At 49.2% G+C, this 14,884-nt stretch overlaps 1 protein-coding gene across 1 annotated transcript in view; it reads left to right on the forward strand.

Moving 5' to 3' along the window:
- Positions 1–9,350: 9,350 nt before the first annotated feature.
- LOC144326344 (maestro heat-like repeat-containing protein family member 1) overlaps positions 9,351–14,884 on the forward strand; it is a 58,948-nt gene continuing 53,414 nt past the window's right edge. The window contains exons 1-2 of the mRNA XM_077922879.1: positions 9,351–9,702; positions 12,819–12,958. Of these exons, the coding sequence (XP_077779005.1) occupies positions 9,351–9,702; positions 12,819–12,958 (492 nt within the window). The remainder of the gene's footprint in view (positions 9,703–12,818; positions 12,959–14,884) is intronic.

The following is a 14,884-nucleotide window of genomic DNA, read 5'->3' on the forward strand; positions in this document are numbered from 1 at the left end:
GATCTGGGATGCGGCTGTAGAAATGGCGACGAGGTAAGACGCATCTGCCGGAGTTCATTTCGAATCCTCCCTAAAATCTGTGTTGCGGCTCCCAGCCTTTCAAGTTCTTGCTGAAGACTGCACCAGGGTGTTGGAGCCCATGCCAGGAGTTCAAATTGCTGATAATCTGTAAAGCCTGCATCGTAAATCAGCTTTAACGAGCAGATAACTGTATCCTCCGGCAGCCTTCGACTCACCGGTTTTCCGCCAGCTCACATCAGCTTGTATTTCTATTTTTACTACCTTTTATTACCTTTTATTACCTTTTAAGCACTGCTATTTTAAAAGACTCACAACGATGGGCCAAGGCAAACGCCTAAGGGACTGTGACGAGGCTTTGCCCTCCCCAAGAGCCAAACAATCAAAAACCGACCCCCCCCCCGTGTCTGGCAAATGGAGTGCCCCCACTGATCATTGCTATAGGGTGAAAACTCAGAACCGTTTTCACCCTCTAATGTCACCAGAAACAACGTCAACACCAGAGGAATTACTTTTACCCCAGATTAAAACTGTGGACGGCAAGCTCGGAGGAAGAGGGAGTGTCCCACTGGGGGTGGAGCAGGACGCCGGTGCCGAGGACTGTGCAAGACAAGAACAACATGAACATCTCCACCTTGTGGTCAGAACCCTTAATTGCATATTCAAGAAGATTGATGTGCTATCCTCCCAGATATGTAACCTTGAACAGAAAATTGATGACCTCTGGTCAAAGTCTAAACCAACTGTAGTTACGGGGGAAATGAAGTGCCAGAGAGCCTTACCCTCAACCAAAAAAGGAAGTGTGATCCCTAAATATAAACTAAATCCTGCACTGAAACAAGCATTGTCTTTGCAACCTAAGAAAATCTGCCTAAACATCGGGGTAGGGTCAGCAAGGTGGCTCACTCTAGATGGGGTCAAAAAGCATCTAAGCAATCTCCTAAACATAGAAATCACACAATGTGATCTCATTGCAGTATTACCTTTGAACCAGCAACTCAGGCAACAGAAAGTGATGCTTGCGTTTTACTCTCCAAGGATCCCTTCAGCTATCATCAGGCAGAAATCACTCTTGGCTAGGTATGATATCATCCCAACAAGAGTTTTTAGGGATAGCATGATCCATCCCCTTCTACTTGCCGGTTACGACACGGAGCGGACCCTGTCGGAGAGGTCGGGAGCACCTCGGGACATTGAGCCTCCTTCTCCGGAGGATATCCATCCGTACCAAAACTGGACTTACCCCACGTCCCCACGAGCTCCAAAGGAACCCACTGGCGCAAGTAATTCTCTGACCCCACCGGAGGAAAGAGAGCTTTTAGCCACCTTTGGTGACCTTCCACCGAGGGAACAACAAGAAATAATTGATAGACTAGAAGTACTTAATCATCAGCTCATACATGTCCAGAAGAACGGAAAAGTCCTGCCCACTTCTCAGGATAACCTTGCCAGCTTTTCGGAGTCGTGCTTTAAGGAAGTAGGAAGTCTTCCATACCTCAGTCCAGCTCCTAAACCCATGCCTCCCCCACTTGTGGGCAAATCCCACCGACGCTTGGCAGACCCAGGTTCTGCCTCACAAGTCGGCCTCTCATCCCAACTCTTGATAAATTTTGACTCGCCCCCCAAGAGTCCCCCGCCGAAGAGTGTAACTCAGAGTCCTTTCCACCAAAACAATTCCTTACCATCCAATCCATCAATGCCGGAACTGGAGTCCTCATATTCCCCTGAGCGGCATAGACCCGACATACAAACAGTACCTGTACGTCAAGCATCCCCAGTACCTTCGCTAGCATCAGGTCAGGGGAGTGTTCCACCTACATCAAAAAATGACCCGGATTGGACTGAAGACCCGGCCGGACATATAAATCAAATGGTTTCATCGGCGACCTTTAGACCTCGCGGTGGGGCAGTCCCAGCAAATTCTGTGGAGCCTCCCACTGAAGTGTCCACCCTTGGGCCAGCCAGCGGGAGACCCGCTCTGTCGCCCCAGTCTGAACACCTCACTACCAACTTCAAGATTAGGCACCTCCAGCAGGTGCCTGCCATGCAAAGTAAAATAACTGACTTTTTTGTGGGGTCTGCCCTGCCTCCAAAGGACTCACTTCTCTCCCTGAATTGACAGCGAATTGAACACAACAGGAACTCCCCCCTATCAGTCCTCAGCTGGAACATCGCGGGCTGGAGGGGAAAAAAACATGAGCCAGAATTCTTGGAGTTTATTAACCTGTTTCATATCATCTTGTTCCAAGAATCGTGGGAAGTAGAGAAAATTGTCCTAAATGGCTTTGAGCTGCTAGAACTCCCTGCCTGCCCCTCCCTGAAAGGAGGCCGCCCTAAAGGGGGCCTAATAATAGGCATCTCCCTCAACCTACATTCTAAATTTACTCTAGTACAGGCCTTGCCTCCCTATGCCCTTACCGGGCTGATTACGGGGAAAAAGATCTCGCTCCTAGTTACAAATGTTTACTTGCCACCTGGGGGTTCTTCCCTCGAACTGGGCTCTAAATGGGGCTCGCTAGAAGAGCATTTGCTCTCATGCTATGTTAAGTTCCCTAACACCCCGGCCATTATAGGTGGCGATTTTAATGCCCGCACAGCAGCAAACTGGGACTCGCTGACCAAAGCCAAATGGTGGGTTACCCCAAACCTTGATAATTACGACCTGGAACATATCATGAGGAGAACTTCTAAAGACCACAGAGCAAATGAGGCTGGGGTACTCCTCTATCAAATGGCCATCCATTTGAATTTGGTGCCCTTAAATGGCACATGCCTCCCTGATATCCCAGGGGATTTCACTCACCTGAGCGTTAAATCAAACAGCGTCCTCGATTACCTGTTGGTCTCTAGGGACCTACTTAAGTGTATTTCCACTTTTAAGATCGAGAATGTACAATTTAGTGATCATCTTCCCCTTGTAGCTAAGCTTTCCCTGAACTGGCAGCCGGAGGCTCATAGACATGCGACCCAGATGGTAACCAACGAATCTCTCCAAGTAAGAGGAATCAAATGGTCGGAGACCCAGGCTCAAAGGTACCAGGAATTCTTTCAAAAAGAAATCCTCGGGCCCCATTCCAACATAGGCTCTGCCTCAGACGAGCATAGCATAGTGCTGAAGCGCTTCCACCATCATACGACTGATCTTACGTCCTTCTTTAGGTTACCACCCAAAAATTTAAATCGAATCGAGTATACTCACGGTGCCCCCTGGTATAATTCTCAGTGCAAACAAGCAAGACAGCGCCTCCGTGCTATATATAATGTATATAAGACCTCCGATGCATCTACCCTGCCAGCTAGTTATGCCCAAGCCAAGCAAGTCTACAAACGCACGCAGAAAACTGCCAAGCGTGAGTGGCAACATAATCGTTGGCAGGCTTTGATTACTGCTTCAAAACCACACAGGTCCAGGGAATTCTGGTCTTTGATTAACAGAAGGGTGAGGAAATACCCAAGGGCAGTCATCTCTGCACCGACATGGGAAGTGTTCCTGAAGAAATGCTTCTCACAGGCAGATGCTCCCTCCGACCATCTGATGCATCTGTTTACCCACCTACCTATTTGGCCTCCCACCGATCCTGATGAAATAGCCAAGCTAATAGCTCAGCTGAAACCGGGCAAAGCCCCTGGGCCCGACTTGATCCCTGCTGAAGCCATCAAACTACACCCAAAATGGTGGGCCGGCATCTTGGCCAAAACCTTCGATGCAATCAACGCTTCCGGTCTCATCCCCAAAATATGGAAGGAGGCCATTATAGTACCAATTCATAAAAAAGGTTCTCCAACGGAGCCGGAAAACTACCGCAACATCAGCCTCCTTTCGATCATAGGGAAAATTTATGCCAGCTTTTTGCTGACTAAATTATTGCGATGGGTAGAAGAGACTAACCAGATTGGCCACGAACAAGCAGGGTTCAGAACTAAACGTTCTACAACAGATCATGCAATAATTCTTTATCATCTGGCACGGAAGTACTCCTCCCCTCCCCGGGGCAACCTCTGTGCTGCCTTCTTAGATCTAAAGGCAGCCTTTGACAGCGTTCCTAGAAATATTCTTTGGGAGAAACTTGCGAAACAGGGCATTGATAGAAGACTCTTATGGCTCATAAGTCAGCTCCACGAAGGTACCCTTGCCAGAGTGAGACTTACTCCTGCGGGCGACCTCACAAACTCGATACCAATAAACAAGGGAGTGCGCCAAGGATGTATATTGGCTCCCTGCCTATTCAACCTTTTCATCAGCGACATGCGAGCACCCCTAGTTAACTCATCTCCAAGTACACACGCGCCTAGACTAGCGGATTACCGCTGTCCACTCCTTTTATATGCGGACGACGCAGTAATTCTATCTTATACACGTGTTGGACTAACCAGAGCTCTGAAGATCTTTGCCACGTATTGCCAACTCAACCAATTAACCATCAACCATGCAAAGTCCAAGATTCTGATTTTCTCCAGAAGCCGGAGATTATACAAATGGAAGCTTGGTGGAGCAAAAATAGAGCAAGTCCTAAAATTTCAATATCTAGGAGTTATTTTTCAATACAACTTGGGATGGAAAGCTCAAATTCAACACCTACTTAACAAGGCCAAAACCCTGTCATATGCGCTCCTCCGATTTTTCTTTTCGGACGGAGCTCTGCATGTTCCCTCGGCCCTAAAGGTGTTCAAGGCAAAAGTGGTTGCAGTGCTTGCTTATGCTGCCCCGCTCTGGGCCGTGATGACAGATCTTGCTCCCCTTGAGATTCTGCAAAGCCAATTCCTACGCCGGCTCCTAATGCTCCCCCTGTGCGTAAGCAACGCAGCCATGCGACTAGAATTGAAGATCGCATCCTTAGAAACTTGCCTGTGGAAGCAAGTCTTCAATTACTGGTTATCATTGTGGCATAGATTACCAAATCATTACCTTGTCCAATGCTTATGGCGAGATGAATTCTCCAGCCTTTGGACTAGTAAAATTCATGCCAAACTCCTGAGCTATGGAATCTCTCCCTCAGATTCCCTAAAACTAGATCAAATCACTGCTCAAAGACTGATCCGTCAAAGACTGGATGACATCGACTTGCAGCAAAATTATACGCTGGGGGGAGGTGTTTGTTCGCCCCAGAACATTGGTATCACTTTAACTTATTGTGTTCCATCATACCTCTCCTCCCTTTCGACTGTTGCCCATAGACTGGCCTTCACCAAAGCGAGGTTCAACGTTTTCCCCTCCAATGTCCTGAGACATAGATTCTCAAAGGGCCAAGTCCCCGCCACGTGCGAATGTGATAAGGTGACGCCGGAGTCGCTCCAGCACATTATGTTCACTTGCCCCCTGTTCAATGTGCCACGGGCAAATTTGTTGGGCTCAATCATACAGAAACTAGAGGGTACCCCACCAAAATTCCACCTTGCCCAAATCTTGCAGGATAAGGATTCCCACACGACCCTGAAAGTGGCTAGGTTCCTGGTCGCTGTCCTCTCCCAAAAGCGACGCCAAGGAGCGCTACAAGCTAATTAAGGCGTAGCATGCCTTCCCATCTTATAGTATTTATTGTTATAGTGGTATTTTAGCGACTGTTTTTTTTTTTTTTTTCTTTTCCCCAAGGCACAAGCTGTCACTTATGTGTTGTTTTTACCTGTATGGGCCTATGGCCGTAATAAATATTATCTTATCTTCCGGGTGGACTGGCAGGAGTCAGAAAGCAGACTCTATATCACATTTTGCCAGCAACGCGCCTTTTCCAAATTTGGGAATAAGTTTAACCGCTTGGTCAAAGGAGGCATACCTCACAGAGCAAAGTTCCTGAGGTATCGCATCATTGACGGACCCTCCCTTTGGGTAGGATAGGTTGTGAATCATGCGAAACTCACCGGGTGCCTTTTTGGTGACGATGCCTAATGGGGATATATGCAAACCCTCTATGGGAGGGACGGAAAAGGGGCCGGCTACCCTCCCTGCCTTAACTTCTTTAAGTATTTTCTTGCTTTGGGCATCTCTCTAACTGATTTCTGATTTGGTGGGTCACCTGAATTGGGGGGGAAAGCAGCTGGGATCCTAAAACCTAAACTAAAACCTTCCCAGAGAAATAATGCAGCTGTTCTGTTCGGACAGAGATCCAAAAGGGTTTTTAAGGCTCACGTACCCTTTTTCTCTGGGATGCGGTGCACGCCATGATTTGGGCTGACTTCCCGGAGAGCCATCACATGAGCGGTGTGAGTTGTTCAACCACATTCTAAATGACACACAGCGTTACCAAACCAATAAACAGAATATCCAGTCAATCTTCAGTACCTATAAAAGAACTTCAGGGATAGGACCAGAAGAGTTAGCATCATCCTTAGGATCAGAAGCTGAGGCTCCCACAGATGAGTTGTTGTTTTCAACACAACAAAAGGGATGGCGTTTCACTCCTGCATCTGCTGGAGAACCGCCCCCCCCCTTTCCAACTAACTGAAAGTACAACCTGGGAATATACACAGAAGCCCAAATGATTATTTGGAGGCGGAACAGGTACTGCTCGCAGCTGATGGGGTGCGGCTCTTCCCATGCGCCGGCTTCTTGAGAGCGGATCGGTGTCCTGAAGCGACTGTCTGTTGTCCATGCCTTCCCCTTTCTCCGGGGGGGGGGGGGGAGAGAAGCCAGGGAATGAAGGAGGTGAGGACAGGTGACCCCCCCTAGGCCCAAAGTCACCTCAGGCCTCAAAACCAAATTTCCCCTTTCTCTCGTCTACAACAGCTTTTCTCTGCTCTTCTCTGCTTTCTCACAAGATGCTGCTGCATAAGCAAAAGGTTATTTTTTATCAGTACAAGAAGGCTTCAAAAAGCTAATGAATAGGCTCTGTCAATGCCAGGAATAAGCAGGTCTGGGAACTGAGTCTTATCTCATCCAGTTGCAACACATCTTGGACACGCTGAACGCAAGGCTTCTCAACCCCCTTGGCTTCTCATCCCCCTTTCCTGGGAAGGGCGCCAAGAGTCTCAAGAGTCCCAGGACAGGAGCTTTCTGTTCATGCTCAGGGAAACTCATGAGGCAGGACTCCTGAGGAGGGGGAGAAGGGGGAGGGAACTGGAGGGGAATATATGCTCTGTGCAAATGGCTGTGAACTTGTGCTTGTTTGTGAAGTTATCACACTAGCTCCTTCTACCAATCCCGGATGGTAGAAATAAAGCTTTTTCTCTGAAATTATCCCTTGAGTGCCTGTTTGACTCCCCTTTCCCTCTCCCGGGTGCAATGCTCTTCCCATCCGAGGGCAAAGCCTGAAAAGGCTACAGGAGTTGTGGCGTCCTCAGGCACAGAGGTTTTCCAGGTAGCTAGTCCCAGTGCCAACTTCTGCAGGCAGCGCGCCTCCACCCGCACACAAGACAAGCCGCCTGCAGGAGTCGACTCCTGCAAAGTGGCACAGCAATGGGAGATCCTTCCAGCAAAGGTTTCAGGGCAGACCTTCAGCCAGACCTAGTCTGTCCTGGGATCCACCCATAAGGAGAAAACGAAAACAAAACTGTTCACACAAAAGGCAGGCCTTACATCCAGGCTTTTACTGACCGTACATTAAAAGACCTTTTCACAAGAGATATTGAAGATAATAAAACACAGCACCCAGAATTAGGAAGAGATAACCAGGCTGGAATAGTAGATCATGTCAGATCATTTTCCTCCACAAATTTTACAATATTCTTCTGCGGTATCCACTTCCTCCCCCCTTGGATCTACATGAGCTTGCTATTTCCAGGTCTGTCAAATATTTGGTCATCCTTCTCACTCTGACTAAAAAGACTTCCTCATTTCAATGTTTACAAATAAAAATGCCATACCAAATACTTTGAATCATTCCCAGATTCTGTCAATATCCAGGATAATATTTCCCAATTGCTAAATTTCCAGCAATCAAAACTGGAATATCATATTCCAGTCTTAATAGATTACCTAAAAAATGACACTTTCTTATCCAGAGATTCTATTAATTTTTTTAAAATAATTTTTTATTGATTTTTCCATGGATTCTACTTCTAACAATATATCTTTAACAATTTTTCATATTTCGACCCTCCTCCCCTGGACTTCCCTCGTACTCACATTTTGTTTTATTTCCCTATTGTTCACCTTGCGTATTTGATGTTTCCCCAAAATTTCCTCAATACATATAGTCTTATTTTTTGTTGTAGACAGTTGTGATTGTTCACTCAAACCCTGCTGTCAGGGCTGCCTCAGGTCCCAGCTCACAAGAGACCAACGCCAAGTCCAGTTTATATACAAAAATGTTTATTGAAGTTCATTGTACGCTCCACAGCCGAGGCGCGCAGCCCCACGTCTGTTACGCTTAGACCGCTGAAGTCCCCTCTGAGTCAGTCCCTCCTCTGCACCAGTTTAAGAGGGCTGTGCTGCTCCACCTCTTCCTTTCCTTCCTTTTACGCAGGGTCTTCCTGCCCCCTGGGGTTTCGCCCCTCCTGGGTTCCCCTGACGCGGAATCCCCAGACAGCTCTTCCCCCCTCCTGCGTGCTTTGGGACCTGGCTCCTCCTCCGGGCTCCCTGTTCTTCCGCGCGCCTCCACATTTGAACTTGGCGCGCGTTCGCAACCGCTAACCTTCCTCTTGACAGTTACACTACTCCCTGCACTGCTCCCCTCCCCTTCCGGGAAGATGTCTTGCTCCGATCTCCCCTCCCTCTCTGCTTTCGGACCTGCTTCTCCTGTCACTCTGGAATCTCCATCCCCTTCACTGCGCTCTGGCGGAGAAGCCGGTCCCGACTCCCAGCTCCCACTTTGGGTTCCCCTGCTGGTCCCCTGCTCCTGACGAGTCCCCCCTGTGACTCCCCTTGGCCTGACCACAGGCGCCCCCTTCTGGGAATCCTCCGATTCACTTGAAAGACTCATGGAATCCCTCAAGTCATCGTCATCCTCTTCCTCGCTGCCCTGGGATTCTTCCCCCTCGCTCTCTGTCTCCTCCCTCACCTGTGCCTCTGTCCCTGAACCCCTGACACCTGCCAATGAGTCCATTTCTTTATGTTGCCTCTTCATATATGTTGTAAATGGTTCCCATTCTCTTTTAAAGTCTTTGTTGTCCTTTTCATGTAATTTTTCTGTTAGTTTTGCCGGTTCTGCATATTCCATAAGTTTCCCTTGCCATTGTTCTTTCGTTGGTATTTCTTCTGTCTTCCAAGTTTGTGCTAATAAAATTCTTGCCGCTGTTGTTGCATACATAAATAATTTCCAATTTTCTTTTTTTACATCTTGGTCTAAAATTCCTAGAAGGAATGCTTCTGGTTTCTTAACAAAAGTCTTTTTAAACATTTTTTTCAATTCATTATATATCATTTCCCAATAATTCCTAATCTTTTTGCAACTTGCAGGATGGCTTCTTTTCTAAAAAGAAAAAAGAAAAACAAGATCTACCCCTCATATGAGGACGAGGCCCCTGCCCTACTGCCGCCATTGGCGAAGCCTTCAACATCAGCCACAGAGGGCAGGAGGAAAAATCAAGTTGCACCCAAAAACAAGATCTACCCCTCATATGAGGACGAGGCCCCTGTCCTACTGCCAGCATTGGCAAAGCCTACACCATCAGCGGCAGCGGTCAGGGCGGCAGAGGCCAGACCCCTAGTCTTGCCAGGGCTGGTGAAGCCCCAGACCAGCAAGCAAGACCCAAGCCAGCAGCGGCCCTCAAAAAAGAAGAGCCTTGAGGACTCTGGGCCAGCGCTCCCAGGTGAGTAGGCAGAACCAGATCCCTTTTGGGTTCCCCTTGGCCTTAGACTTGGTGTTTACCTCTACGGATGTTGGTGATCTGACACTAACTAAAAGCGAAACAAAAGAAGTGCCATGGTCAGACCACTTCCTGGTGCAAATGGACTTCCCCGCGACCCTTCCCCTCTGCAGGGAGGTGGGACCGATTCGGATGGTCCGCCCCCGCTACTTAATGGATCCAACTGGTTTCTAGAGAGTGGTAGGGGATGTTTTATCCCAAGTTGATGGCCTCTCGGCTGATTCCCTGGTGGCCCCTTGGAATACGGAGTTAACCAGGGCTATTGACTGTCTGGCTCCGAAGCGCCCTCTCGATTGCATGGAGCCCGGACAGCCCCGTGGTTTTCCCCAGAGCTGAGGGCGATGAAACAATCGTTGAGACGGCTAGAGCACTGGTGGCGGAAAACTCACTCTGAATCAGGCCAGACACGGGCTAGACCTCAACGTCGAGCCTACCAAGTGGCAATGGCGACGGCGAAGAGGGCTTTCTTCGCCGCCTCCATTGCATCTGCAGAAAACAGCAGCAGGAGACTTTTTTCAGGTGTTTCGCAATCTATTAGAACCACTTGCACCACCGGGGCTTGGTAGGGATCCCAAGATCTCCTGCAATGCTTTTGCAAAGTTATTTGCAGATAAAGTCGCTCAGATTCAGAAGGAGGTAGACTCCACCGTGGGAGCAGGGCCAGGGCGGGAGAGTGCTAGAGTTCTGTCTAGTCCTGTTACATGGGATCAATTCCAATCTGTTACCTCCGAGGATGTGGACAGGCTTCTTGGACAATTGAAACCGACCACCTGTCTCCTTGATCCTTGCCCATCCTGGCTGATAAAAGCGAGCCGGGAAGGGCTGGGCGATGGGCTCTGCGGGGTGGTGAATGCTTCTCTCTGTGAGGGAGCCTTCCCAGACCCGCAGAAAAAGGCGGTCATTAAACCGCTTCTTAAAAAAAACATCTTTAGACCCAGCCAGTTTGGCCAACTATCGCCCAGTCTCAAATTTACCATTCTTGGGCAAGGTGATTGAGCAGGTGGTTGCCGAACAACTCCAAGCACGCTTGGAGGATGCAGACCATTTGGATCCCTTCCAATCGGGATTCAGGCCACACCATGGGACTGAAACTGCCTTGGTCGCGCTGGTTGATGATCTCCGGCGGGCTAGGGACAAAGGTGAGAGCTGTTTCCTAGTTCTGCTGGATCTCTCAGCGGCCTTTGACACCATCGACTATAACATCCTTCTGGGCCGTCTAGAGGGGCTGGGAGCTGGGGGCACTGTTATACAGTGGTTCCGCTCCTTTCTCCTGGGCCGTGCCCAGAAAGTGGTGTTGGGGAATGAGTGTTCAGACCCCTGGGCTCTCACTGGTGGGGTGCCTCAGGGTTCCGTCCTCTCCCCCATGCTTTTTAATATCTATATGAAGCCGCTGGGAGAGATGATCAGGGGGTTTGGGCTGGGTGTTCATCAGTATGCAGATGACACCCAGCTCTACCTCTCCTTTAAATCAGAACCAGTGAAAGCGGTGAAGGTCCTGTGTGAGTGCCTGGATGCGGTTGGAGGATGGATGGTGGCTAACAGATTGAGGTTGAATCCTGACAAGACTGAAGTCCTGTTTTTGGGGGACAGGGGCAGGTGGGTGTGGGGGATTCCCTGGTCCTGAATGGGGTAACTGTGCCCGTGAAGGACCAGGTGCGCAGCCTGGGAGTCACTTTGGACTCACAGCTGTCCATGGAGGCGCAGGTTAATTCTGTATCCAGGGCAGCTGTCTACCAACTCCACCTGGTATGCAGGCTGAGACCCTCCCTGCCCACGTACTGTCTCACCAGAGTGGTGCATGCTCTAGTTATCTCCCGCTTGGACTACTGCAACACGCTCTACGTGGGGCTACGTTTGACGGTGACCCAGAAACTGCAATTAATCCAGACTGCGGCAGCTAGACTGGTGACTGGGAGCGGCCGCCGGGACCACATAACACTGGTTCCGAGAGATCTGCATTGGCTCCCAGTACGTTTCCGGGCACAATTCAAAGTGTTAAAGCCCTAAACGGCCTCGGTCCAGTATACCTGAAGGAGCCTCTCCACCCCCATCGTTCAGCCTGGACACTGAGATCCAGCGCTGAGGGCCTTCTGGTGGTTCCTTCATTGCGAGAAGTAAGGTTACAGGGAACCAGACAGAGGGCCTTCTCGGTAGTGGCGCCCACACTGTGGAATACCCTCCCTTCAGATGTGAAGGAAATAAGTAGCTACCCTATCTTTAAAAGACATCTGAAGGCAGCCCTGTTTAGGGAAGTTTTTAACATTTAATGCTGTATTGTTTTTAATACTTGATTGGGAGCCGCCCAGAGTGGCTGGGGAAACTCAGCCAGATGGGCGGAGTATAAATAATAAATTATTATTATTATGATACAAGGTCGGGGTCTCTCTTGGTTTCCTTGATGTCTGGGTGCAAGTCCCCCCCACCCCACCCCTCCTTGTTAAGAGGCGTGTAACATGGAGCAGGGACTTCTGGGTGGCTGCCCCTGTTCTGCATTGCTGGGGGTTGGACTAGGTGACCCCGCAGGTCCCTTCAGATGCTACAGTTCTATGATCCCTGTTCAATTATGGCATGCACCCGCTCATTGCAACAGGCGAGAAGCTCCCTGAGAAAGAACTTGCCGTCTTTTCTCGTGTATAAGACGAGGTTTTTTACCCCCCAAATCAAGTGTCAAATTGGGGCTCCTCTTCTACAGGGGGAGTGCTGAGGGGGGATGGGCGCTTGGTTGTAGCCGCCAGGAAGAGATTCCCAGCCATGATTTCTTTGCTGTGGAAAGGGCTGTTGTTGATGGGCAGATGATAGGTGACTTGGTGGTTGATGCGTGCAATTGTGCAATGTGATTAATGGCTCCCTCCCCCCAAATAAAGCTCAACCACTCTGGGCAACCCCTCCCCAGAAAAGCTTAACAAGTCTTGGCAATCTGCCCCCATTTTCTAAATTTTGAGTGCCCAAAAATAGGGGGCGTCTTATATATGGGGGCATGTTATACATGGACAAATACGGTACCTTTCCCTCTCATCCGCCTCATTGACTCACCTCTCTCTCTCTCTTTCATTCTGAAGAACTCTCTGATGAAAACTTTGAGTACTTGTGGATGGGTAAGAAGATCCTGGGAGGAAGAACTGTCAGAGAAGCTTTGGAGATGATGGATGAAAGGGAGATTTTGGACACCATCCTCCAACACCTCCAGCCACCTCCCCAGGTGTGTGTGATGCAGGGTGGATTTGATTGAAATCAAATCAATTTAAAACATATTTTTACATTCTTGCTTGTATAATCTTAATATTTACAACCAGATGAAGGTTTCATTTTGGGAATAATAAATTTCCAGAGTAGTTTTTACTACTGATTTGGTTATACTGTTAGGAATGCATAGACAGATAATTATGAAATTATTGTGGGGTATAATAAGTTAACTGTGTACAGACGCTTCAGGTTACATACTGTCAGAGCTGGCTCCAGGTCCCAGCTCACAGAGGACCAACGCTAGCCGGCAGTAATGTACAAAAGTCTTTATTGAAGTACAGTTTCCATTTCCAAACCGGAGCGCCCCAGCTCTACGTCTTAGAGCTAGACCGGCGAAGCTCCATCTGAGTCTCCGCCCCCTGTACACCAGTTTAAGACTCTAACCGTACTCCACCTCTTCCGTCTCTCCTTTCTCCTCTGGGTCCTTCTACCCCCCGGGGTCCCTTCAGTCCTGGACTCTTCTGACGCTGACGCTGACCCCCCTGAGTCTCCTCCCTCCTTTCGGCGGGCTTTAGGACCTGGCTCCCTATCCGGGCTGCCCACTGCGCCGCCCTCTTGTACATTTGAACTTGGCGTGCGCGCCCAGTCTCCGACCTTCCTTTTGACCGTTTCCTCGCTCTCCGATGGAGGTGTGGCCAATCCTGACTCATGTCCTCCCGCTGGCGGTGCGCCGCCTGATCCCGATGCCTGGGACTCCTCCCCCCTACTGCGCTCTGGTGGAGAAGCTGGTCCTGATTTCCAACTGCTGCTCTCTGAGTCCCCTCTTGCCCCTTCTTCCTGGGGTGTCCCCCTAGGCACCCCCTTGCTCTGACCATGGGAGCCCCTTTCTGTGAATCCTCCGAGTCGCTGGAGAGACTCAGAGACCTCGGACGGCTGTCATCGCTAACATTTCCTTCAGATTCCTCCCCCTCGGTCTCTATTTCCTCCCTCTCCTGTGCCTCTGCTCCTGAGCCCCTGACACATACGCTTCAGGTTACAGACTCCGCTAACCCAGAAATAGTACCTTGGGTTAAGAACTGCCAACGGCTCAGGGGCGAGAGGGGAAAAGCCGGGTGGATTACAGAGAGCCCCCAAAGATCGTGGGAAGCATCTCTTCCTCAGCGGAGGAAGGAGAGGAGATGCAGGGGTAGGAGGAGGCAAGGCGGTGCCAGGACACCTTGCCTGAGCAAAGCAGGGAGGAGGGGGGTCCCCCATTACCCAAGCCTTCCTTGCGCGGTAGGCTTCCGCGCAGAGAGGGGAGGCGCAGACTGGGCGCCAAGAAATTACTCTGCTGGGAAAGGTTGAAGGGCCGCCCACTCTCAGATTCTGTCCGTGAATGAGCAAGACACGGAATAGAGGCGCTCTGCATTCTAAAGTTTTTGATCACTAAGAAGAAAGCTTGAAAACAGATTCTTGAGCCATATTTCCTGATTGCTCTCAAGCAACCAACCGATACCTCTAACAGTGGTGCTTCAGGTTAAGAACAGTTTCAGGTTAAGAACGGACCACCGGAACGAATTAAGTTCTTAACCTGAGGTACCACTGTATATTTGGACAACTTTTCTGCTGTACCTTATTGGAAGGAGAAAAATAATCATTTCCTTAATAAGAATTTAAACAATTTATTTAACTAAAACAATAACATTATAGCTTATATATCCATATTTGTTAACTGATGTAGTTAAACATTTTTTTAAAAAAAATCTTAGACTGAATTTTAGCATATATGAAAAACTTAAAATAAATCCTTGTTGTTGTTGTTGTTTAGTCGTTTAGTCGTGTCCGACTCTTCGTGACTCCATGGACCAGAGCACGCCAGGCACTTCTGTCTTCCACTGCCTCCCGCAGTTTGGTCAAACTCATGCTGGTAACCTCGAAAACACTATCCAACCATCTTGTCCTC

This window comes from Podarcis muralis, chromosome W (assembly GCF_964188315.1).
Source record: "Podarcis muralis chromosome W, rPodMur119.hap1.1, whole genome shotgun sequence".
NCBI lineage: Eukaryota > Metazoa > Chordata > Lepidosauria > Squamata > Lacertidae > Podarcis > Podarcis muralis.